The 26846-nt window shown below is 45.5% G+C and overlaps 1 protein-coding gene across 10 annotated transcripts in view; it reads right to left on the reverse strand.

Moving 5' to 3' along the window:
* Window positions 1-26846, reverse strand: part of TTC23 (tetratricopeptide repeat domain 23) — a 115955-nt gene that overhangs the window by 8520 nt on the left and 80589 nt on the right. For 5 of the 10 annotated variants that reach the window (XM_045396028.3, XM_073996808.1, XM_005560585.4 and 2 more), the window contains exons 8-9: window positions 17161-17288; window positions 11244-11393 (exon numbers count right to left, since the gene is read on the reverse strand). In XM_045396028.3, coding sequence (XP_045251963.2) covers window positions 11244-11393; window positions 17161-17288 — 278 coding nt within the window. Of the gene's footprint in view, window positions 1-1369; window positions 1493-11243; window positions 11394-17160; window positions 17289-20018; window positions 20510-26846 lie in introns of those variants that run through there. The other 5 variants (XM_045396026.3, XM_005560582.4, XM_005560584.4 and 2 more) reach the window with 2 other exon arrangements.

Raw genomic sequence — 26846 nt, forward strand, 5'->3', positions numbered from 1 at the left:
AACAGAAAATCGAGAAAAGCATACTGTTCATTCCTGGTAAGGTTCCAAGCCAGGCTTGTCAAGCTATTACTTGTATTTTGTACTTACATAAAATGAAAAAGCTAAAGAAAGGTAAATTTAAAAAAATGCTCTAACGCTGAGGATCTGAAATCCCTGCTCTTCTTCACACACATTATCCAATGCCAGATTATGTCCACGGGGGAGAAATTACTCAGAAACTTGAAAATTGTGCTCTGTTTTCATGTCAGTTCTCAAGGCTGATACTAAGAGAAAAGATGACTCCGGAAGCCTTACTCCTTGGAAGCGTGAAATGTGATACATCTTTCAAGAAATACAAGTGCGCTTTCATTTACCAACCATTACAAGGCAGGCAGAAACGACTAACTTGGGGGAATTGAAGGAGTAAACCAAAACATAATTCATCAGACAGCCTTCCCCTGCAGAAACACAGTTGGGGTAGTGGGTGGTTCTTCTGAGCCACGCAGAAACCAGCCTCGTCCTGGCTGGACGCATGTCTTCGTCCACATTCGCCACTTCCTGAAGCAGGTGTCTGCTGAACACCTGCAACACGCCAACCCTGTGGCTACTTCGGAGATGGAATGGAGAATGGGCAGAAGTGGGCCTTGCTCTCAGGGGGCTTCCAGTGGAGTGGTGGAGACAGATATTTTTAAAATACATAAATAAACATGTCATAACAATCTGTGATAAGAGCTACAAAAGAAAAGAAAAAAAAGACGACGGGGCTATGAATGAATACCGGGGGGTGTTGGTGGTGGTCGATCCAGGGTACCTGGGCCAGCAGAGGCCTATGTGAGGAGGTGTCACTGGAGTGAGACCTGAGGACTGGGGAGTCAGCAGGTGAAGAACAAACAGGGCAGGATGGGGATGGAGGGAGGTGGTGGGGATTGGGGGGAGGTGGAGGCGGTGGTGGGGGTGGGGGTGGGGGTGGGCTCACAGGGAGAAGGAATTCCGAGTGTGTGTTTGAGAGAACATACCCCTGCATCCTCTTTTTCTCGGTCTATGTCTCTCTCTCTATCTCTGTCTCTCTATCTGTCTCTGTCTCTGTCTGTCTCTCTCACACAGCCCTACAGCTCCCTTACTTGGAGGGCCAGTGATCCTATGACCTGAGGACTGAGGCACTGGTTGGTGGGTAGGGAGCCTCCCATGAGAGAAACACAGGGAAGGTAGGAAGGGGGATGCTGGGCTTTGCAGGGAAATGGGAGATGAAGGATAAAGGGGGTGAGGTCCAGCCACTGCCACCTGCACAGCTCCTCAGAGCAGACTCTTTCAGAAAGCTCTCCCTGAGTATGTCCTGGGTGCCAGCCCTGGGGGCATGGATGTCATCCTTGCTGTCTCCCTCACTCCTCACCTCTAGGTTGCCAAGTCCCATGGGTTCTATGTCCTTATCGACATCCCTCGACTCCCCCACGACTTTGTTCCATCCCTTGGCCACTGTACTGGAGCAAGGTACCATCATCCTTCTCCACAACAACTGCAACACAAATATTTAGAAAATAAATGCATTGGCAGGACTTGCTATTGAGAGAAATCCTGCTGTGTACCCACATAGAAATTATGGTTTCTTTTTCAAGTGGAGCCGGCTTTTTGTATAAAGGCTGGATTTGCCTATTTCTAAGCCAGCCAAGGAAAGGGATGCAGACTCTTAAAGCTGGGCCTTCTGAACTGCCTTCTCTTGGCAAATTTCCCTATTACATGGAGCTCAGCGATCTGGTTCAGTCCTTCCTGAATCTGTGCTATCCACACCAGCCATTCCTGACCATTACTCTTTCAACTTGTTTAAGGTTACACTAGATTTATGTAACAGGAGCTTTTGCTTTTCCCTCCATCCCTGGCCATGTACCCATAAACTCACTGTTTCCAGCGAAGCTCTGAAAAACTGCTAGAGAGCCTCAGGCCAGGATGGTCTGTCCACACCCACAGTTCTGGATCCCTCCAGACCTTGTGGGATAGTTGATGACCCTCTGAGGCACTGTACACTCACTAAGCCATGGTCAGAGTTCTGATGCTTGAGGAGCTTTCCACAGCAAATGTAGCCTTGTCAGTGGGCAGCTTGTGTACACTACAAATCAAGTGTTTTCCAAGGGAGAGCAAACATGGAGGGGCACTGTGCCTGGGTGCCATAGCTGGGTGCGCCCAACCTCAGGAGGGTGCCTTTTCCCTGCAGCTGATGATGTTGGGGAGGCCTGTGGCCAGGAGAACTGGAGTTCTTATTCCCACACAGCCTATAGTGGGCAAGGGAGGCTCCACATTCATTCTTTTTTGTTTTTTGAGATGGAGTCTCGCTCTGTCTCCCAGGCTGGAGTACAGTGGTGTGGTCTCGGCTCACTGCAACCTCTGCCTCCCGGGTTCAAGCAATTCTCCTGCCTCAGTCTCCTGAGTAGCTGGGATTACAGGCATGCCACCACCACATCTGGCTAATTTTTGTATTTTTAGTAGAGATGGGGTTTCACCATGTTGGCCAGTCTGGTCCTGGACTCTTGACAGGTGATCCACCCGCCTTGGCCTCCCAAAGTGTTGGGATTATAGGCGTGAGCCATGGCGCAGGGCCTCCAAATTCACTCTTAACCAAGATAAGAATGAATAACCATGACCCCTTTAACAATTGGCTCTCATTCTCATATAAACTGATTTACAAACATCTTCAAGTCACAAGTGCTTGAAGAGTCTTTAAGCACACTTCTCAACCCAAGAACAAGACTTTTTATATGCAATTAATGTCATTATGACCTTCTCTTTAAAAAAGGTGGGCTGTTGTGGTCCAACAATGGGTCAAAGATGATTAGAAAAATCAGGATCAAGGACAAATGAGGCTCTACACATGAAAACAATGTGGAGTGGCGTGGTGGCTCTGTGGGAACTCCAAATTTGGCTCTGGATTTCCTGGTATATCCAGGACAACAAGGAAAATACCAAATATGCTAAAGGGAAAGTAAGACAAAGTGGGCTACTGATGGAATTACAGGGAATGGATTCTAACATAAGGTATGGCCTTCCCTAAGAAGGCTGTGTGTATTGGCCTGCTTGGAGGAATAGCTGGAATATAGCAGGGATTCCATAGCCTGTTCTCCAGTCTTGACTTATGACCACATAAGACCTTCCTAGGCTGGGCGTGGTGGCTTCACGCCTGTAAGCCTAGCATTTTGGGAGGCCGAGGCAGGCAGATCACAAGGTCAGGAGTTCGAGACCAGCCTTTCCAGCATGGTGAAACCCCATCTCAATTAAAAATACACAAATTAGCCAGGCATGGTGGCATGTGCCTGTAGTCCAAGCTACTCGGGAGGCTGAGGCAGGAGAATTGCTTGAACCCGGGAGGCGGAGGTTGCAGTGAGCCAAGATCGTGCCACTGCACTCCAGCCTGGGCAACAGAATAAGACTCCATCTCAAAAAAAAAAAAAAAAAAAAAAAGAAAAAGAAAAAGAAAAAAGACCTTTTTAACGTTGGCTTTCTTGCCTACAACCTCTGAATAAAAACTATGTTCCAACTCCTTTCTTAAAAAGGTTCATTTTAGTGGGCTTTGATTTTTTGAAGAAAGGGGTCACATAAAATTATTTCATTCTTTTATGAAAATGTTTAATGCCCACAGCTAAAGTAGTGAGGCCGTGGATTGAACCCTGCTGAAGATAGTATCTAATATAGAGGCCAGATGAAGGCTGGACCCAAATCTGACTTCACACTGTTCTTGGGCTCAGCATACTCCTGAGGTTCCTGATCTATGAAGCAGCCTTCAGGATTCTTTCTGCAGCCTTTCACCTGATGAAAATGTTGGTGATGATGACCATCCTAGAATACAATCAGGTTTCTATGTGGTACAAGTAGGTGAACTTTTGCTGTGGAAATTTCCATCTGGAGCCAAGAGAATTCTGTGATTTTCCCCTGCAGGCAGATGCCTTTAAAAGGCAGATCAATAATATGGTTTCCTTTTCGGTGATTTAATCCCTCTGTGTGCCTTGTTTCCCAGGCCTTCCTGTTTTTTGTTTTTCATGCCTGCAGGTCCATGCCTGGACCATTCAGCACAGGAGGGTACATCTGGAAAAGCCACTGTTCAGTGGGTTCCTGCTACTGAGTTGAAAACTTAGGGGATGCAGCTGTTGTTGTGATAAAAACAAGAGACACTTCTCAGGCAGTGTTTAGCTTTAGGAACTGCTGGCTTCACAGAGTCGACTGCTAAATATGGCATTTGAGAAACTGCAGTCAGCAGCAGATGTGAAAAGCATGTTTTAAGTCCCCATTTGCGCCCTCGTATTCACAGAGCAGTCAGCCTGTCCTCAGACAGGTACATGTGGAGGAGTGGAGATCAGAACCGCAGGCACCACAGTGCACAACCTTCAGAAATACAAGTGTCCATCGTTTCTCTTGGAGTCTGGCAAACGGTCAGGTATCTTTAAGATGCCAATGCTATTGTTTTCAGGACTGATGGTAAACAAGGCCAAATCAGAGGAAAAAGGGGCCACCAACTTCTACCACAGGCTTTAGGGTGATGCACCCTGAGAGTTTCTTGAAGCTGAGCTGATTTTTAGCCTCTTGGGTGGCAGTGTGGCCCAGAGCAGTGTTTCTCAGCCTCTGCCTAGGAAACTGGCCAACATGCAGAACCCTGAGCACCTGGCCCCTGCCCCAGAGACTCTGATTCAGAAGGTGACCCTGATGCAGGGGGCTCAAGAAGGATACTTGGTGAGCCACTGGCATAGAGGAAAGAGTCGGGCCTTACATAAGAGTAACCTGCCCACAGACCACTGGCTTACTTCTGGGAGCCTCAGGCTCCTTCTCTGTTTAACAGAGCTATGCAGGTTTGACCTGCAGGGTTGCTGTGAAGATGAGGAATGATGTATGAGCCACACCTGGTAGCAGTGAGTGTGCGGTGGGGCACATAAACCACTTCAGTCCCACCGGGAGCCAGCAGTGACAGTGTAAAGGTCTGTGTGGTCCTGCTCAGCCCTGCTCAAGTTTCTGTGTATCTCTGTTATCATTTGCCACCCTCCTCTATTCTGAGGTCCTTCCCCTGCCTGGGGTGCAGTGGCTGGGCTGAACCCTAGGAGGAGTTTTTCCAGATGTTATCTACCTTCTTCAGGGGAGAAGTGAGGAGCGGGAAGGAAAGCAGGTATTCCCAGTGGCAGGCAGCGCCTTGGCTCTGCGTTTTCCTCTCTCCTGAAGAGGTGCTGATGGTTGGAACAGCTTCCCAGTGGCCTGCATGGCCTGCACACAGGCAGTGTCTGGTGCTCATTAGAACAGCCTCACTCAGTTCATCTCATTCGATCCCTAAAACTGTGGGATGGAAGGAGGACAAAGAAAACTGAGTCCTCTTGTCTCCATTCTTGGTCCACTCCATTCCATCCTCAACACTATCCTCATAGTGATTAAAAAAAAAAAAAAATTCCAAAGGACAACTCTAGACCCATTGATTGTGCCCTGCTTAGCATTCCCTGTAAGCAGCATTCCCAGCTGCTTAGAGCAAGGCTCAGAAAAATTTTCTGCAAAGGGCCATATGGTAAATATTGTAGACGTAATAGTCCAAGAGACAAAGTTGAGGCTATTAGGTAGGTGCAGCACTTACATAACAAGACAGAAGACAAATTTCTACAAAATTTCTTTTCATGAAATTCAAGATATAATAATGAGCATTTTTTTTGGCAATATAGTTCTATAGTTCTACTAATGAGAAAAATAGATTCATTTTGGGAGGAAGATAACTATTCACTTACTTGAAGTTCAAAGGTGTCCTCCATCATCAAATGGGTTGCAAATGATCATGTGTAAAAAATGTTTAACTTGAGGGCCACACAAAAGCAGGTGGAGGGCTGCATTTGGCCTGTGGGCCATAGTTTGGGACCCTTGCTTAAAGGATCAGGTCTCGGCCCCTTCACCTGGCAAACCTGGTCTCAAGGATTTGCCCTGCACCTCTCCCACCAGCAACCCCACAGCCAGCCAGCTCCAACTGCTTTTTGTTCCTTGGATGTACTTTGGTGTCCTGCCTCTGAGCACCCTTCTTCCATCCCACTTCCCGGTCTGGGAATTCCTGTTTCTCTTAGCCTATACTCTTTTTCAGGACTACTTATCTGGACACTTTCCCTAAATCTCTTCACTCCCGTAGATCCCAGTATGGACCTGCTGCATGGAACTGAGCATGTAATACACTTGGGAGGTTATGGTCTATAACTCCCTCATTGGTCTGGGACATTTTTAAGGAAAGGGGCCACTTCATTCCTATTGTATTCATTGCACATGTGCCAAAAACAGGGAGGGACGCTGGCAACCCTGGCCCAGGTCTTCTGACTATAGGATAGTGTTTCCTGTGCCACCTCCACCCCAGGCCACCCAGTTACCTTGGAAGTACTATGTTTTTATAGCTTACCACTCTCCTGGCCTTGGCTGACTGAGCCAGGGGTGGGCCCTGGATTCAAGCCAGGCCTGTCAGTCTTTCCCTGAGGTCTTTGAGGTCTTTCAAGCTGAGACAAGAAAAGGCACAGGGACAGAAAGTAAAACTATGGAGTGTTGCCAGCCTTGATCTTCACCTTGAGGGAAGACACTGCCATGAGAGAGGAGGAAGATGTGCAGAGAGGAGCAAGGAGAAGTCCTGGACAGAGAGCGCCTTCCTGGCATGAGAGTCTGGCTGAGGCTCAGCTGCATCCTGCCGGCTAATCACTGGCTGTCGGCCCTTATTTGGAAACCACAAGACAATAGACGCTCCTTTATACCTGAGCTAGTTTCAATTGTATTCTGTCAGTGACAACCCAAAGACTCCTACTGTTCCGATCTTGGCATTCTCCCCACCGTGCCATTTGCTTCCAAACATTTTTTAAGCCCAGGGACCCCTTGTTCAAAAACAAGTCTTACTTGGAATTCCAAGATGTGAAATAAATGACCCTGTAGTATAGACTGTGCGATACCAACCACCTGGCCAACACGGCGAAACCCTGTCTCTACTAAAAATACAAAAAATCTCCACTCCAACAACTCTGAGCCACATGATCAAAGCCAAGACACTTCTCTCTCAGCTTCAGTTTCCCTCTTTATAAAATACAGAGTAGAGGTACCCAAGTGATATAGTTTGTATATTTGTCCCTACCCAAATCTCATGTTGAATTATAATCCCAAATATTGGAGGTGGGGCCGGGTGGGAGGTGATTGGATCCTGTGGGTGGGGATTTCTCATGAATGTTTTAGCACTATCCTCTTAGTGCTGTCCTCATGATAGTGAGTTCTCATGACAGCTGTCTGTTTAAAAGTATGTGGCACTACCCCATTCTCTCTCTCTTGCTCCTGCTTTCCCCATGTGACGTGCCTTCTCCCACTTTGCCTTCTGCCATAAGTACAAGCTCCCTGAGGCCTTCCCAGAAGCTGAGCAGATACCAGCATCATGCTTGTACAGCCTGCAGAACGGTAATCCAATTAAACCTCTTTTCTTTATAAATTACTCCGTCTCAAGTATTACTATTTTTTTGCTTTTTTTTTTGAGACGGAGTCTTTCTTGCTCTGTGCCCCAGGCTGGAGTGCAGTGGCATGATCTCGGCTCACTGCAACCTCTGCCTCCTGAATTCAAGCGATTCTCCTGCCTCAGCCTCCCTACATAGCTGGGATTACAGGTGTGCATCAGCAGCTAATTTTTGTATTTTTAGTAGAGACGGGGTTTTGCCATGTTGGCCAGGCTGGTCTCTAACTTAGGTGGTCTGCCCAGCTCGGCCTCCAAAGTGCTGGGATTACAAGCATGAATCACCACGTCTGGCCTCGGGTATTTCTTTATAGCAATGCAAGAATGGCCTAATACACCAACTCTTAGGGTTACTGTAGGAGTTAAATGAGTTAATGTACACGAATTGCTTAACACGGTGCCACTGGTGTAACAATCACTCAAAAAGCACTGGCTCTTTTTTCACAGGGTCTCACTCTGTCACCCAGGGTGGAGTGCAGTGGCATGATCTCGGCTCTCTACAACCTCCACCTCCTAGGTTCAAGCAATTCTCCCACCTCAGACTCCTGAGTAGCTGGGATTACAGGAGTGTGCCACCATGCCCAGCTAATTATTTGTATTTTTAGTAGAGACAGGGTTTCGCTGTGTTGGCCAAGTTGGTCTCGAACTCCTGGTCTCAAGTGGTCTGCCTGCCTCGGCCTCCCAAAGTTCTAGGATTATAGGCATGAGCCACCGTGCCTGGCCAGCATTGGCTCTTACTATATGGAGGTGACAGATGGGGAAATGCAGGGCATCTGCCACCCTCAGCTTCCGTCTCACCTCTCCCTCACCAAAATGTCTTTGGCATATGGGTAATGTTTAAAGTATTAAAAATGATTGATCTAATATATTTCTTCCTGGCTAGACTGGGGACTCACAAAGACAAGGATCATATTTGTCTTGGTCACTGTTTTCCCTCAGGTCTGGCTAGCACAGTGACTGGCCTATTGAAGGTGCCAAGTAACTATTTGCTAACTAACTGATAAAAGATATGTGTCACCTCACCAACAAATAGGTGTCACACATGTTACCAAATCTAGTGTCTTTTGCAGCAGAATCAGAAAAATCATAAGAGAAAAATACTTGATTTATAGGATAGCCCCTCAGAACTAGTTAATTCTTTTGGTTTGATTAATTATGTTACTTAGGGTTTCCCAGGTTTTCCCCATTTTAAAACTAATGAATGTAATGAAAACATATGATGTAACTTATGAGATACATTTAGAATAAAAGAAAATTTCATATTCATAAACACTTAGATTAATAAAATGAAAATAAATGAATTAAATTCCCAACTCATAAACCCAGAAAAACAATTTTAATAGAGCAAAATAAAATAAGGTACAAGGACAGAAATAGTAAAGATAAAATCAGAAATTAAGGAAATAGAGAATAGGATTTATGGGATTAAAGTCCTGGCTCTTTGAAAAAATTAACAAAATAGACAAACTAAGTCAAGGAAAAAGGGAGAAAACCCAAATATAAAACTAAGAAATTATAATGGGAAAATAACTGTTAAAAAGTAGAAAGTTTTAAAATTAATGAGACCACTTTTCAAATCTCCATGCAAATAAATCTGAAAATGTAAGTGAAATGGATAATTATCTAGAAAAATACAGTTTGCCAAAATGACCCCATTAGGGACAGAAAGCTTCAACGGACCACTTTTTGTGAAAGAAATAGAAAAAATTATCAAGGAATTTCCCTACAAAAGAAGCACCAGGCCTAAAGGATGTCACAGAAGACACAAACCTCCAAAGACTACAGAGTTTCAATGCTACATAAATTCTTTCAGTGCACGAAAAATAAGGTAAACTTCCAAATTATTTTTATAAGCAAATATAACATTGATCCTTAAACAAATAATACATACAAATATTGGCAGAAAAATCCTACAATAAATGTTAGCATATAGAATCAACATCTGCTATGGTTTGAATGTGCCTCCCAAAATGCATGTGTTGGAAACTTAATCCAAAATGCAACACTGTTGAGAGGTGGAGCCTAATGAGAGGGGATTAGGCCATTAGGACTCTGCCCTCATGCACAGATTAATGCTGTTATCTTGGGAGTGGTTTCATTATGAACGGCTGAGTTTGGCCTCCTTTTCTCTCCCTTTCTCTCTCTCATTTCCTTTCACTTTCTGCCAAGGGATTATGCAGCAGGAAGGCCCCTGCCAAATGTCAGCCCCTGAATCTTGGACTTCCCAGGCTCCAGAATTATAATAAATACATTTATTTTCTTTATAAATTACCCAATCTCTGGTAGTGTGAAATAAATTTATTTATTGTGATTTATTTAAATGATCTAAGAAGAACCATCTGATAATCTCCACTGACGCTGAAAAAGCCTTTGGTAATATTCAACATTTAGTTCTAATTAAAAAAGCACTCATGAAAATATAAATTGATGGATACTCTCTTAACATGATAAAATATATAAACCTTAGTTCTAAAACCAGCATCTATTAAATGAAGAATCACTGGAGGCATTTACACTAAGATCAGGAACATGGCAAGGATGCTCATTATCTCCACTGCTGTTTATTATTATATTGGAGGTATAAGCCAATGCAATTAGACAAACGAAATAAATTGGAGGCATAAGAACTGGAAAGCATAAAGTAAAACTAAGTCTATTTGCAGATGATGTAATAGAATACCCCCAAAACCTGGGAGAATCAATGATTGAATTAACTCAAGCAATAAAAGAAGCAATTAGCAGGATATAAAATTGACAGAGAAACCAACTGGGCTCGTATGTAAAAAAAAAAAAATCAAAAGATATAACAGTAGATAAATCTCCATTTATAATAGTAATAAGGAAGATCAAATGGTTAGAATTAAACTTAATAAGAGATATACAAAACCCATATGAAGAACACTTTTGGATGTGCCTGAAAGATATAAAAGTAGGCATGAAGAAATGGAAAGATACCCCTTGTTCTTGGATAGAAGAACTCAATATCACAAAGTTGTTAATTTTCACAAGATTTATTTATAAGTAATGCAATAAAAATACCAGCAAGCTCTTTACGGAGTTAGACAAATTGATACAAAACTTCATGTAGAAAAAAAAAAACATGGAAGAATAGCTAGAACATCTGATATTCTAGCAAAAGAAAAGCCATAAGCGTTGTCTACTCCTATCACATATTAAATCATTCTGTAAAATCTCTGTAGTTAAAACTGTGAAATATTGACACATGAATAAACAGAAAGACTAGTGGAAAAGAAGAGAAATCTAGAAATAGACTTAAGTCCATAAGGAAAATCAGTATATGATGAAGGTGTTATCTGAAGTCACTGGAGCATAGATGGGCTCTCTAATTAAATGGTGCTGGACAACTGGGTGGCCATTTGGAAAAAGGGTAAGATTAGATCCATTCCTCATGCCATCCACACAAATAAACTCCAAATTTAAAAGAAGAAAAAGAAGAATGACAATTGAAGAATATGTAAGAGAATTCCTCTATAAACTCAGTATATAGAGAGAGCACCACAAACATAAAGGACTGATAAATTATACTATGTAAAAAATTAAAAATATTTGCGTAGTAAAAATAATTGATAATTCATTTACAAAACATATATGTCTAAGAGGCTTACTATGTGTTTTACCCAAAAAGTATTAGCTTAGATCTACCACAAAAGTGATGTCATCCTATCTAAACAAGCCACTTCTAAAGTTTCATTTAAAAGAACCACCACGAGGGAGAGAAATTGACCTTGGAGAGGGGAGGGAGAGCCTACTCTTGTGTTCATACTGGTTCCAGCTTTACCTTCTTCAGTTTCTTGTGGGCCTCACTGTGGTTCCCCTGCACCAGGTCTGCTCCTCCCAGGAGCCGGTATGTCTCTGCCACCTCGGGACTGAAATCGCCAAATACTCCCACTTTGGCTTCCAGGGACTCTCTCAGGATCAAGGTTGCTCTCTGTGAAAGGAACAAAAAGCTATCTGGTTAACAAGTTCAAAGGCTGATTAAAATCAGTGCCTCTTAAGAAAATTACATCACTTGTATATTTTCACATGGGTGTGGTAGTCTCATGAGCTGAGCCTATTCTCCTCTTGTATTAGTCCATTCTCATGCTGCTATGAAGAGATACCTGAGACTGGGTAATTTATAAAGCCAAGAAGTTTATTTTTATTTTTTTATTTTTTACTTTTTTTTTTTGAGACGGAGTCTCGCGCTGTCACCCAGGCTGGAGTGCAGTGGCCGGATCTCAGCTCACTGCAAGCTCCACCTCCCGGGTTCACGCCATTCTCCTGCCTCAGCCTCCCGAGTAGCTGGGACTACAGGCGCCCGCCACCTCGCCCGGCTAGTTTTTTTTTTTGTATTTTTTAGTAGAGACGGGGTTTCACCGTGTTAACCAGGATGGTCTCGATCTCCCGACCTCGTGATCCTCCCGTCTCGGCCTCCCAAAGTGCTGGGATTACAGGCTTGAGCCACCGCGCCCGGCCAGCCAAGAAGTTTAATTGACTCACAGTTCCTCATGGGGGGGGGAGGCCTCAAAAAACTTATAATCATGGCAGAGGGCACCTCTTTCATAGGGCAGCAGGAGACAGAAGTGCTGAACAAAGCAGGGAAAGCCCCTTATAAAACCATCAGATCTTGTGAGAATTCAGTCACTATCACAAGAACAGCATGGGGGTAACCACACCCATGGTTCAATCACCTCCCACAGGTCCCTACCATGACACATGGGTATTATAGGAACTACAATTCAAGATGAGATTTGGGTGGGGAAACAGCCAAATCATATCACCTCTGGTTGAACAGGAGTCAGGAAACAACACAAATGTGAGGAAAGATGTAAACTATGAAGAGAGAGGACACCTGGCAAAATAAACCAGGTAAAGGACACCTGGCAAAATAAACCCACTCAGCCATTACAGGAATCCATTTCAGTTGAGTAGTAAGAACAAAAGCTCACATGGATCAGTCCTCACGTCAGTAATTGTGCTGAACACACACAATTGTGTGTGATCTCATTTAATTTTTGCCGTCTTCTTTAGATGGGTAAAATTTTAATCCTCATTAGGCAGAGGAGGAAACAGGCACAGAGCAGTTAAGAAACCTGCTCAGAGTCAGAGGGCTCAGCTATGTTGGTGCTAGGATCTGAATCCAGCCAGCAATTTTCATACTTTTCTGTTTTTAAATCCATCTCAGCAGATCTTCCATTTTACAACAGCAGGTGGTAATCTGGAGGTTTTTTTTGTTTTGTTTTTTTTTTGTTTTTAGACAGAGTCTCTCTTTGTCTCCCAGGCTGAAGTGCGGTGGCATGATCCCAGCTCCCTGCAACCTCCACCTCCCAGGTTCGAGCAATTCTCCTGCCTCAGCCTCCCAAGTAGCTGGGATTACAGGTGCTCACCACCATACCTGGCTAATTTTTGTATTTTTAGTAGAGACAGGGTTTCACCATGTTGGCCAGACTGGTCTTGAACTCCTGACCTCAAGTGATCCGCCCACCTTGGCCTCCCAAAGTGCTAGGATTACAGGCACGAGCCACAATGCCCAGCCTAATTTTCATACACTTTAGTCCCATGCTTTTCTCCCTCTGTCCACAATGCCATTCTTACAGAAGTGAAAATACAGCATTCCTGGGCAAATTATCTACGTATAGAACATCCTGAACACACTCCAGGCTTTACTATTCTCATAGGAAATCGTTTAGGAAACTGAAAGTAAACATTCCAACATGATGTGACATTTTGTTTGGTTTATCCAATTTATTTATACTAACATGGAATAAAAAATATGAATTGGTCAGGACACAGTATTTCCTGATACTAGCTTCTTCAGACACCAAAATAGGCGGGGGAAAACCCTGTTAAAGTATGTCAATCCTCCATACTTTCTCCAGAAATTCTTCCACAATCTTCCACATGAAGGCACGACATCAGCTGCAGAGCATGGATGCTGAATTTGACTGCCAAATACAGCATGGACCATGGGAGCTTCCTCATGACACAGCCCCAAAGGTGTCCTGAAAGTGCTCCACAAACAGAAGGACAAGGAGGGCCTTTAATCCTTTTGTTGGCAATAGTACAAGTCAGGGGCTAGGGCTGGGGTAGGGGAACCCCATTACAGGTGCTGATGAGGCAGAAATCAATTTCTCAGGTGAAAGAGGAATCCCTGTAGAGGCAGAGTGATTGTGTAACTCACCAGTGAGGCCCCACTGAGGTACATGAGGGACTAGCATTTAAATCTAGACTTGCCTGAGGGTAAAGCCCATCACATCTCCCAACTTCTGAGAGCAAGGACTTAGACTGATGAGAGTGTTGGGTTTGGTAATATTTCTGTGGGAATTGACTGTCAGATTTAGAGGAGCCAGTGATGGGGAGAAGACCCAGGGAGACTCCCTTTCTCAAATGAAGCTTTGGCTACTGTCTACAGCCTGACTGGGGAAACGGGGTAGATGTGAAGGAAGTTAAACGGCACGGATTTCTAGGAAACTGAGATGGCATCAACCTCTGCTAGGAAAAGCTTAATGGAGAGGAGTGAAGAGTAAAGAGGACTTAGGCAGGCTGAGAAGAGGGTATGGGCAACTGGGAGCACAGGAGGAGCACATGGCCTGTTGACAGCCAGTGAGTGACCAGGCTGAGGAAGTCAGAGAAGATTCTTGAGCAAAAGAGTGGCATAACTAGAAGACAAACCCTCGTAAAGTAGCTTACCCTGTGGCAGAGTGACCTTCACTTACATTTTACCTTAAAAGGCATTTCGGCCCCCAAAGATCATGTTCCACAGTGCCAATGGCCATGTGCTGTGGGAACATCTGGGATGGCCTGAGCACAGCCCCATTCTTGGCTCCGGGACTGTCCTTGGGCCCGGCCCTTGTTGGCCATGTTTGGCTGGGCAGGGGGTGCCACACACAGGGGTGCCTGGCCAGAGCATGGGGAGGGCTGAAATCCAGCCTCTGGTCCCCTCCAACATGGGCGGTATCTACCTGAGGAAGGGGCAGCTTTTTCTATTATCATAAGGGCACTGGATGGGCTGGTAGTGGCCCTAGAATGAAAAGAGCCAGTTTGCTAAACTCTTTGAGGGCAGCTTAGGAGAGTGAGATGCATCTTTTGATCAATACTGATCTGGGTGACCTGGGCAAGGGCAGTGAGGCATAGCATCATTGACAGTGAGCATTGGCTGACTCCGCAAGACACTATGGTGGGAAGCCAGACAGTACAGACGAACTGATGCATGGCCCATGGGAGTCAGAACAGCCAGCTGGCCCGTGGCCAAACATGCATCCACCTCTCTGCTCATCACTCCTCACCACAGGCAAGAGGGTCTCTGCTTTCACAGGTTCAGTCTAGTTGCAAGATAGATGTTAAATATCCACGTGAATATATACTTACAAATATTTGATGACATCAAATGGATTCTGTAAGGAAGAACAATGGGGAGCATCTAAATGAAGCCTGGGGGAGAGGAATCAGAGAAGCTGATAAGAAATGAAGAATGGGTTAGCATTGGCCTGGAGATGAATGAGGAAGGGCCTTCCAGGAGGAGGAAACAGAAGCTGGCACTGCCTGGAAGTGGGAATTAGAAAAGGCCAGTGTGGCAGGAACATGGATCGGGGGGAGGAGGCAAAAATGAGCCTGGAAATGTCAGTGGAGTCCAGGTTGTGGACAATACTGTGGGCCATGTCAGGATTCTGGTTTATCCTGAGGGCATCGGGGAGCCAGTGGACTGGCTTTTACAAATTAGTGTTCACTGGTCAGATCTGCTTTTTGGAAACATCACCATGGCTTCCTTATTCTGAGTGGATTAGAAGAGGGCAAGCATGGAAAAAGCAGCTGAGAGACAGGAACTTGTTAGAGCGGTCCAGGCAAGAGATGATGAGTGGCAGGACTAAAGATGGAAAACAATGGATGCCCCATTATTCTGACCTGAGCACTCCCCTTAAGTATTCTAGAGATGTGAGGGGAGATGGGGAGGGAATATGATGCCCCTGGAAGGCATTTCTCTCCCTGGGGTTGGGTGACCAAGAAAACTCCCATTTGTCATGTTGATTGTGGCCCTACTTTGGCCCGAGAAACATGTGTGTATCTATGTAAAAGCCCATGTTCCCTAACTGAGAGAAGGTGGGGGTAGTGGGGGGATTAAGGATGAGAAAAGAGCTGTGGGGGAGGAGGTCTACAGATGGCAAGGGAAATAAAGTTTTTCATTTCCAAGATTTGCCATGATAGAGTTGAAAAAAATATACAGCGAGCCCTCCATATCCATAGATCACAAATTATATGGGAAAAAAACAAAAATAACAATACAACAATAAAAACAATACAAATAAAAAATAGAGTGTAATAACTGTTACCATAGCATTTACATTGTATTAGGTATTATAAGCAATCTAGAGATGATATAAAGTATTCAGGAGGCTATGTCTAAGTTACATACAAATATGACACCATTTTGTACAAGGACTTGAGCATCCTTGGAGTTTGGTATCCTTGGGCGTTCTGGAACCAATCCCCCACAGATACTGAGGAACAACTATGTATATAGATATGTGTGTGTGTGTGTGTACACATACATGTACTGTGTACACATATGTGTATATATGTATGCATGTGTGGTTTTCTAGGAAACTGAGATGGCATTAACCTCTGATAGGAAAAGCTTAATAGAGGCTGGGCACAGTGGCTCACACTTGTAATCCCAGCACTTTGGGAGGCTGAGACGGGTGGATCATGAGGTCAGGAGTTCAAGACCAGCCTGGCCAAATGGTGAGCCCCGTCTGACTAAAAGATTTTAGCAAACTAGCTCTTTAGTAGAGCCCCATCTCTACTAAAAATACAAAAAAATTAGCTGGGTGTGGTGGCAGGGGCCTGTAATCCCAGCTACTCAGGAGGCTGAGGCAGAGAACTGCTTGAACTCGGGAGGCGGAGGTTGCAGTGAGCTGAGATTGCACCACTGCACTCCAGCTTGGGTGACAGAGCGAGACTCTGTCTCAAAAAAAAAGAAAAGCTTAACAGAGAGGAGTGAAGAGTAAACAGGACTTAGGTGCGCTGAGAAGAGGGTGTGGGCATATATGCACACATACATATATATACACATACATATATACATATATATGCACACATATATATATAATTGTTCCTCAGTATCTGTCGGCGATTGGAGATATATATATATGTATTAATATGTATACACACACACACACACACACACAAAAGAATATAGCCACGGTATGCTAGGCTTTGCAAGGAATACGTTCCCAAGGGTTTAATTACCAATGAATATAAGATCTGGGATTTGTTCTACTTTTATAAGCCATGTAAATCATGCTTGTATGAATCAATACTAAACAACTGAGCTGTAACTTCTGCACCGTATAGTTTTCCTTAGATATGCAAATTCCATTCATTACCCAAACTGAGGAGAGAGGGATTAGACACACTAACTGCCACACTATTCCAGCCAGATCTGCAGGGCTTCAATAAGCAGGGCCTGTCCACTATTTCTTTAGGATCTTTTGTAGGTGGGCATGACAATCTATATTCTCATGAAGTCTCCTAGCTTCTAAGAGCAAGTATCTCTGGAAGCTACCCGAAAGGAGCTCTAGCCTTATTTATGTGTCCCTCTAGAGACTGGCACATGCTTTGCACACAATAGGTGCTTAATGGATGCTTGCAGAGTAAAGGAGTAGCCCTTTGGATATCAACTGTGAATAACTAGACAATTGTGATCCAAACTCACTTACCTCTTTTTGTCCAGTCATTTGTAGAAAATGGCAAAATTCATCTTGAATTGAAAGAAATTTGGTTCTTCCCATCCCTTCAGAATCTTTAAGATGAGCCATGCTCTCTTGAAAATACTGCTCAGCTACATCTGAAGAAAAGCATTTATTATAACTTTGAAAACTGCTCACAGATTTGAAATGGAAACAGAATAAATATACTGTTAGCAATGTTGACCTATTTGAAAAGAGGTATTGGGACAAGAAAAAAAAAACAGTTAAGACTGTCCTTTGCCCATTAATCTGCCTGTTTCATTAGAAAGAATTTAGGTCTCGAAAGGTACCGTAATCTACTTTCCTTGATTTTCATACATCTAGCTTTCCTGGTGATACATAAAGAAAACTTACTGCAAAAGAAGAAACTATGCCCTAGATCTGAACACACTGGTGAGTTTTCAGGTTGATCAACCATCAATTCTTCCTATAACCTTAGTTTTTTTTTTTTTTTTAAATTTTTTTTTTTATTTTTTATTTTTTGAGACGGAGTCTCGCTCTGTCACCCAGGCTGGAGTGCAATGGCCGGATCTCAGCTCACTGCAAGCTCCGCCTCCCGGGTTCACGCCATTCTCCTGCCTCAGCCTCCCGAGTAGCTGGGACTACAGGCGCCTGCCACCTCGCCCGGCTAAGTTTTTGTATTTTTAGTAGAGACGGGGTTTCACTGTGTTACCCAGGATGGTCTCGATCTCTTGACCTCGTGATCCGCCCGTCTCGGCCTCCCAAAGTGCTGGGATTACAGGCTTGAGCCACCACGCCCGGCCAACCTTAGTTTTAGGGTAACTATAACTTTACTGAGGGTAGGACTCTGAAAGTTCACTTATTTTGATGTATTTGGAGGGTAATTTTGGTATGTATTTCTAAAACATGAAAAATCTTGCTGACATGCTGCTGAGGGAAGAAATCATTCAAAACCCCAATCATTCCAAATACTTCAACATACAGGTTATAATACAACACACATATTTTTAAATGCATGCCAATCTTGAATGCAAGAAATAGAAAACCTCAGGTATGGAAAATGATGACAGAACTAAAAGCCAGAGAAGCGAGTGGGAGCTGAGGTTGAATGGCCCATGAGCATATTAGAAAAAAGGTCCATCTACTAATACTGGGGCTTTCTAAGTCTGAGCAGGACTAGGGATGAAGCCTAAGGATCATTTGTGGTGGAAAGCTGAAGAGAACTCCCTGCAAAAAGCTGGTGTGGCCCCCAGAAGTCTAAGGTGACCTGTGACCCTTGCTCTTGTGTAGTACCTCCCCTGTGGTTATGGATGGAACTTGTGAGTATGAAGATACAGTTCTCCTGAGATGAGCTTATGTTATAGGGTACAGCTGACTTTAAGAAAGTGAGATTATGGCCGGGGGTAGTGGCTCACACCTGTAATTCCAGCACTTTGGGAGGCCAAGGTGGGAGGATCGCTTGAGCCTGGAAGACCTGCTTGCGCAACATGGTGAAACAAAAAATAAACAATACAAAAAAAATTAGCCAGATGTGGTGATGTGCACGTGTCATCCCAGCTACTTGGGAGGCTGAAGTGGGAGGATTGTTTGAGCCCAGGAGGTTGAGGTTTCAGTGAGCTGTGATCACACCACTGTACTCCAGCCTGGGTAACAGAGCCAAGACCCTGTCTCAAAAGAAAACAAAAACAAAAACAAAAACAGATTATCCCCTGGGTCAGACTTAATCACAGCTGCCCTTTAAAAGCAGAGAGTTTTCTCTGGCTGGTAGCAGAAAAGGAAGTCATATTTATGGAAAGCATGACAGAGATTTGATGAGAAGGATTGTGCCTGCTGCTGAGATGGAGAGGGATATGGTGGAAGGACCTGAGCAAGAGCAGCCTATGGGAGCTGAGAGGGGTCACTGGCCACCAGCTCTCCAGAAAACAGGGGCTATAGTCCTGCAGCTGCAAGGAACCGAACTGTGCTCATAACAGGTACGAGCTTCAGAAAGGACCCCAACCTCCAGTTGAGAGTGGAGCTGGCCAACAAAGCAATTTCAGCCTTAGCAGAGAAGCAAGCCTTACCACACCAGACTTCCAACCGACAGAACTGCGAGGTAATAAATGGTGAACAAATTTGTTATGCACGAAATAAAATGAATACAGGCAGTGCTATGGTCTGAATGTTTATCCCCCTCGAATTCACGTGTTGAAATCTAACCCCCACGGTGATGATATTCAGAGGTAAGGCCTTTCAGAGGTAATTAAGTCATGAGGATGGCACCCTCATGAATGGGATTAGTGTCCTTATAAAAGACACATCAGAGAGTTTCCTCACTCCTTCCACCCTGTGAGGACACAGTGAAAAGACAGCTGTCTATGAACCAGGAAGCAGGTCACCAGGCACCAAATCTACCAGAGCCTTGATCTGGGAATTTCCAGACTTCAGAACTGTGAGAAAAAAACTTCTGTGGTTTATAAGCCACTTAGTCTATTGTGTTTTGTTATAGTTTCCCAAACAGACTAAGCCAGGAATCTCTAAAATGAAGATAAGAACAATTGCACTTGTTCCAGGTGTGGACTTAAGGGTGTCTACCCAGAGGCTCTGACTAGAAAAAGAATACCTGAAATAAGCATATATGCAGTCTGAATGTGTACCACCTACTTGGTCTGGAAATCCTGAACCAAGAAACCAGCACAGAAACTAGTCTGAAACTGGAAAAATCACAGGGCTCTAGCACAGGGTTTGGCAAACTTATTCTGTAAAGGACAGGATGGTAAATATTTTAGGCTTTGCAGGCCATATGATCCCCATTGTTGCTATTCAACTCTACTGTTGTAGCATGAAAGCAGCCATAGACAATACATAAATGAATGAGAATAACCATGTTCCAATAAAACTTTATTTACAAAAACAGGTGGTGAGCAAATTTGGCCCATGTGCATAAGTTTGCTGCCCCTACCCTAGTAGAGGAAAATGTGATGGCTTCCTCCCCTGGGAGACATAGGACTCCCATAGAAGCACCTGTTGAAGATAGCTTAATGGTGACACATGACAAGCACATAAAGTCTGTTGGGGAAGATTATGAGCCATATATACAGCGGTCTACTTGACATTTCTACTTGGAAATATCATATTTATTATGCACTGTACAAACCATTATCTTCTGCTTTTAGAAATTTCCTCAATATTTGGTTATTCCTTTCTATCATTTCTAGTTTTGTATTTGTACTTTCTCTGTTTTCTTGATTAGGCCAGCTAGTGTTTTATCTGTTTCATTATCTTTTCCAGTGAATTGATTTGGATTTATTTTTCTCATTCTGTGACGGTAATGCCAGGTGCTTCCAAAGTGGCCTCCATGGTCTTCAGGTACAGCTCTCTAGAACACATGAGGATCAAAAATCCAATTAGCCCCTGTAAAGTGTGCTGCTTCTTGGAGGCAGCAGGATGAGTGGCAAGGAGAGCAGGCTCTGGGCTTGCGTTATCTGGGCCCAGGTTCTGGCTCTACCCCTTATAGCTGTGTGCCTTGCTGTGTGTCTCAGGTTCCCCATCTGGAAAAGGGGGACCATTATATTAATAACTCCCTTATAAGGAGGTGTAAGAAGTAAACAGATTAATGCACACGAACAAATGATAACAGGACTGACCTATAGCTGGTGCTCAATAAATGTTGATGATTTTAATTTTAGGGACAGTTTTGATAATTGTGGCTATGGGTGTCCATACTGGGCTGAAATAGCAGGCAGACTGGAAGCAGCAAGTGGCAGAAATGGACAGTGAGAGGAGAGAAACATGAAAACACACAGAGCGATCAAAAGACACAGAAGTCTAGCATCCTTTGCAGATAAACAGCCCTGTACACCTCAAGAGCTCTGAGAACATGCCTGAAATTTACAATGAGAATCGTGGGTCTTAAGAAATGATCTAATTGTATTCCATAGGATCTGTGTTAGAAAGGAGAGACGTAAACATTTGGGAAATATGTCTACCAAATGTAGTCAACCTAAAGATAGCTTAGGTCTGAAACAAGTTATGTTCATCTGCAAGATTTACTCCATGTAGATTTTAGACAGTTGCCAGACAGGAGCAGGAATTGCACTCAGTGCCAGCTGGCCCTGGGGTCTGCAGTTAGGCAGAAATCAATTGAACTGGATCCCTGTAACCCTCTCTTTCAATGGGGCCTGTCCCCAGCCACCAGCAGATGCATTTCTGGAGCACTACTCAGAAGTTTTTGTCTTGGTGGGAGAAAATCTACCACATGGAAAATGTTACATCTCTTCCTCATAGCTGACCCATGCGAGAAAACGTTACAGATTTAATGTGCAAACTGAGTATTAACTTTGGCTACTTTGATAATCTAACGACAGCAAATGTTGAGGATGAAGTGGCATTAATTTTGTTGATTATAAAAGCATTACAGAGATGAACATTCATGACTAAAATGAATGAAGATATTCAGGAGTGGAGTACTCTTTTGGTATTTTAATTTTCTGGCTAATTGAGAGTTAACTAAAGAATGTAGCTGAGTAATTCTTTTTAAAAGTAAAGATCTTTCCGCATCTCAGCCTTGTCCCTAAAGATGGGCCCTTACCGTGAAGACCTGCAGATGTATAAGGCATGGGGCAATTTGTGCACTGAGTTTCAGACTCTGGGCTTTGGCCGAAGCAGCATTGCCATGCTCAGGGAAAGGCAGAGGCCAAAAGGGCTAGGAAGCACTTCCCTGCCCTCTCCTAGGGTAGGAGCTGGTCTCCCTGGCACAGGTGGACACAGCCGCACCTCACATATATTAAGCCCTTTTATTTGTAATGTTCTCCCACCTCCCAGTATTCCTTCCCCTAACAGCCCATTTGGGCTGGTCCTCTCAACCCGAGAATGGCATGCTCCTGTCCCTCAGTGCAGCTCAGCTCACAGAGAAGCTTCGAGGGAGGATGCTGCGGGGTTCAATTCCAACTAATGCGCAAATGGCTCCTAACCTCAGACTTAGGGACGCCCAGTCATATTTTCCAAAGAGGATGCTTGTTAGTGTACATGGACCTCCGGAAGAGGGAATGGGTGCAAGGGAGGAACGAAGAGAGGAGAGTGCGGAAGGAGTGTATTCCTTACGTGAAGGCAATGTGGCTGCTGAAGTGACAGAAGGCCAGGCGTTGTGGTGGGCAGACAGAGATGGGCCCTGCCTGGGAATCTGCCCTCTGGGGACCGCCTCCTCAAGTCGCTGCTCTCTTCCTTCAAATCCTTAGCTTCTCTAAGGTTTTGTGCTTTTCCCATTTTTGTTCCTGGTAGGTCTCTAGTCACAGGGGGATAAGGCCAGATAGAGGGTTCCCAAACAGATGTTGTCACATGCAAGCCAACCACACATGAGGCATCTGTGAACTCAGGTTAGGACCCCTGTATATTAAAATGGTCTAGAGCTGAGGAACAGAGGAAGGTCTAGTGCATCCACGTGGGCACCCTCCCTGTCTATAGATTTCAAACCACTTTTATCTTTATCTGGGATACAAGAAAGCTCCTTTATTGCAAGATCCTGATGTATTTCCCCCAACCCCCTCACCTCCAAATTAACTTTGAGAACTAAATCCACATAAGCAGTCTTTTAGGGGAGGGCAAATTGAGTCCTACAACTACAGCAAAGGGGTCACTTCCTGAGAAGCAGTTTATTCTCCTGGCAATGGACATCCCAGTCTATCTCCACCTGGGACAAGTGACAACAGGATTTCCAGAGGGATAGGAAGTCATAGCCCCTTAGAGTGGCTGCCACCTCCTGGCCTGAACCTTGTGCCCTGAAACAGGGTGTGGGTTCACAAAGAGCCAGCAGTTTCAGCACTCTCACACAAGTCCATCCCTACCTTTAAAAACCACTTCTAGAATCCTCTGCAATCTGATGCCGAAGGCCTGGGCAGAAGCTGAGGTCATTTTCTAAAACACAGGAGCATGACTTAGCCTGTAAATCTGAGCCCTAATGGCACAGGTGTTCCAAGGCCGTGAATCTTCTATTTCCACTCTAACAGAATGTTTAGGTTGGCGGTGAGTTACAGCAGGGAGAAGGTGTGGCTTGGCGGGCAGGGTGGTTTGACGTCTCTGCAGATGGCTCTGTCTGAGGACTTGGAGCCACGTCATTCCAAAAGACCCTGAAAGATTCTGTGTAGAGATGTTCATATACAGGCAACAGAAAACAAGGCTTCATCCCAAGAGCAAGAGGAATGCAGGACTGCAATGTTGCCCACTGCCGGGGAGGCCAGGAGGCTTTTAATTAAAATAAATTCCAGTAACCCTGCGTTCATTTCCCTGTGGCTGTCCTAAGGCAGGAGTTGGAACAGTAAGGACAGTTTTCATTAAGAGGGAAGCCTCTGTGTACAATGTGACGACTGTCTTTTGTAGCAGTCTTAGGAAATAGTCCCTACTCTGTACCAACCGTAAAGGCTTTAAGGACCCCAGGGAGTTTAAAAATGGAAAGTCCCAAATCTTAGCCTGGCGCTAACCCAGAAGAGCTCCCTCACCCAGGAAACGAACACACTGAAGCTACTTAGACCCTGCTGGGGGCTGCTGTTCGAGGCTGCTAGCCTGTGGAGGCCACACGGGAAGCCTGAGAACACACAAAGCCTGGAAGAGACTCTTTCCTCACCCCAGAGCCTTCAGCGGTCCCCACAGGAGACCCTCTTCATGAGGAACACTTTCACAGTGCCATAGACAGGGGCCTGTGACATGGCTTCAGGGCTGCTGCTCACTAGCTATGTGATACGAGGAAGTCTGTGGCCATCTCTAGGGACAGGTGTGCATCCATAAAGTGAAGTGATCCAATGGCAGCAGACCACGTGCGGCTCGCAGGGTATAAATATGCAGCGTGCCCACACATGGCCTGGTCACCATTGGGATCTGCCTGCCTTAAGTGTCCTCACCACCAGGAAAGTGACCAGCCCCCTCCGCCACCATAACTTGGGGCCACCATGTAGTGAAGGCTTCCAGCAACCTCAAGTTCCTGTCACTTGTCTTGGTGATGTAGATGCATTTTCCGTCAGCTGTCTTAAAAATCCTTTTTGAAGCTGAGTCGGGGTAGAAGTTACATAGGCTTCTCTAAGAAGTTCTGAACACATTGGCCGGGCGCGGTGGCTCAAGCCTGTAATCCCAGCACTTTGGGAGGCCGAGACGGGCGGATCACGAGGTCAGGAGATCGAGACCATCCTGGCTAACCTGGTGAAACCCCGTCTCTACTAAAAAATACAAAAAACTAGCCGGGCGAGGTGGCGGGCGCCTGTAGTCCCAGCTACTCGGGAGGCTGAGGCAGGAGAATGGCGTGAACCCGGGAGGCGGAGCTTGCAGTGAGCTGAGATCTGGCCACTGCACTCCAGCCTGGGCGACAGAGCGAGACTCCGTCTCAAAAAAAAAAAAAAAGAAGTTCTGAACACAAATTACAAAGCAGCCCAGAAGTGAAAAACCCGAACCTCAGGAACGTGGTCACCATGTTGCTCATGCACTTCAGCCTCCCCAGGAGAGAAATGAAGGGACAGGCTTTGCTCTCAGACACAATGAAGGGACAGCAGCTGGTGAGCAAGCTTGATGAGGTTTCAGCTCTACCCTAGCTAGAGGGGCCAATAGCATAAACCTGGGTGGGGAACAGGCCTCCTCTTCTCCTCCGCTGGCCCCAAGGGCTGCCAAGCCCTGTAGCCCCTACCTGCCTGTCCTTTAGGGCTGCTCAGAGCCCTGCACCCTCAGCGGGGGTGGGGGTGGGGGTGGGGGTGGGGGTAGGGGTGGGGCAACTCCCTCTCTGGGTCTGGAGTGTGGTAAGTGGGTGGCACCCGGGGTCCATTCTAGGCCTTACTTGGCCTCTAACTTGCTGAATGACCCTGGACCCTAATCCCCTAGATGTGACTACTCTAGAGTGACTTCCAGAAGTTTCTGAGAAGGGATCCTCCTGATGCCAGTGAAAACAGAGTACGGGGCATCTCTTTCCTTCTCTGGGCCTCACTCCACTGCACCCTCACTTCCCCTTTCTCCCTCGCTCCCTGTGGGGCACAGAGCAGGGATGGATGCCACATGTGCTGCTTGGGGAGCTCAAAGGCAAGGCCAAACTCAGGCTGGTTGGGCATTTTGTAAAAACAAATGGGCCCTGAGAAGCAATAGAGGAAGTTTCTCTCAGAGCGCACAGGGGCCCAGAGGAGTGGGAAGTCTGAAGGGAGAGAGGCAGCTGGGGCGTGGCCAGCCATGGCTTACTCTCACTTGACTGTACCACCAGGCCCCGCTTGGAGGCTCAGGTTGGAGGCATCATGAGAGGCAGCAGGGACAGCTAAGAAGAGCATGGGAAGGTAAAGGACACCTCACTGTGGCTGCTCCCAGGTGTCCATGTTACCTGTCAGGGGCCCACAAGACCTAGGGCCTGTGTACACCGGGGGTCCCTGATTTCTGGTCTCTCTGGAACACACGGGGCCCAAGGAGCATCAGTAATCCAGTGAGCAGCGAGGCGGGAGGGCCCAGCAATGGGCAAGCTGAGAAGGCAGGCCACAGGGGAAGAGTTGAGAAAAGGGAGGGTCGTGTAAGGTAAAAAAGAGGAGACCTGGGTGAGATGCAGTGCCCAGCTCCTGATACTGACATTTTTCTAGTCTACTGTGTAAAATGTGGCTAAAGGCTAGGACCAGTGGGGGCGGGGGGGATATACATATTCGTGCATAGGAAATTATATCTTAGGAATCCACTTAGTCAGCCCCTTCCCCCTAAGCTCTAACCGGACAGAGCCCATTCCATCTGCTGTCACTGGACACTGCAGAACTCCCCAGCCTGCAAGAGCCCAGGCTGCAGATGGGGCTACTTCCAAACAAGGCCGTCTGCACTCAGCAGGCTCTGCCTCTCAAAGGCTGATGCTGAAATGTTCTTGGCTTTGAACCATTTCATTTTAATATCCTTTAGGAGATGAGTTATAAACACAAAGCCAATGCCTTGAACACTTAGCAGGGTTGGGAAAGCTGTTAATACCAAGTTTGTCTATGGCTGCTCTGGGAAGCTGGCCAGGCTCAGGTTCGTGACATTCCAGGAGCCTGAATTGGGAATCTTTATGCGATCACAAGCCTTCGTGACTTCTTGGGCAGTTTTGTCTGCATAAGGAATACAGGGAAGGCACAGAGCAAAAGGATTAGCTTGTGCGTCGAGACTGAAACACTTGCTCCTTGGCCACTGGCGTTTTGTTAGTTAGAGGGCAATGCCTTCAATGGGCATTCCGCACGCAAGCAGGCAGGCTACAGAGAATCCTCAAAGGAGAAATTTTTCTCATTAATAATTATTTTCTTCAAAAATCAAAACCAAAACCAACCCCCCAAAAGTCTTTGTACTCGGTACAAACAGGTTTAAGCACAGGAGAGCAGAGCTAAGATTCCCCCTTGGTGCTGGGTGGAACATGCAGATTTGCTCCTGGGATCCAGCCAGGACTTCTGAATTAGAAGTGACCAACGTCCAGGTCAGAAAGTCCTGTGCTGTTGAGAGCTGTAAGGGATTTGGTTGCCCCTTAGTTGTTACACAAAGATAAGTTGCAAATTGCCTTCTCTTATTTCTCCCTGGTGGAGGCAGCAGAGGCCTGGAGAAACCTAGGCTGCAGTGGATTTCTTTCATTCCTGCTGTGGGGGCAATGGCCACGTGAGGGGACAGCAGAGAGGTGACATAAAAGACAGTGGGAATGTACCCACCCGTGCTCCTGCTGCAGCCCCTGGCTGGGTGGTGCCTGTTGCATTTCTGCT

Source organism: Macaca fascicularis, chromosome 7 (genome assembly GCF_037993035.2).
Source record: "Macaca fascicularis isolate 582-1 chromosome 7, T2T-MFA8v1.1".
In the NCBI taxonomy this organism is placed as follows: Eukaryota; Metazoa; Chordata; class Mammalia; order Primates; family Cercopithecidae; genus Macaca; species Macaca fascicularis.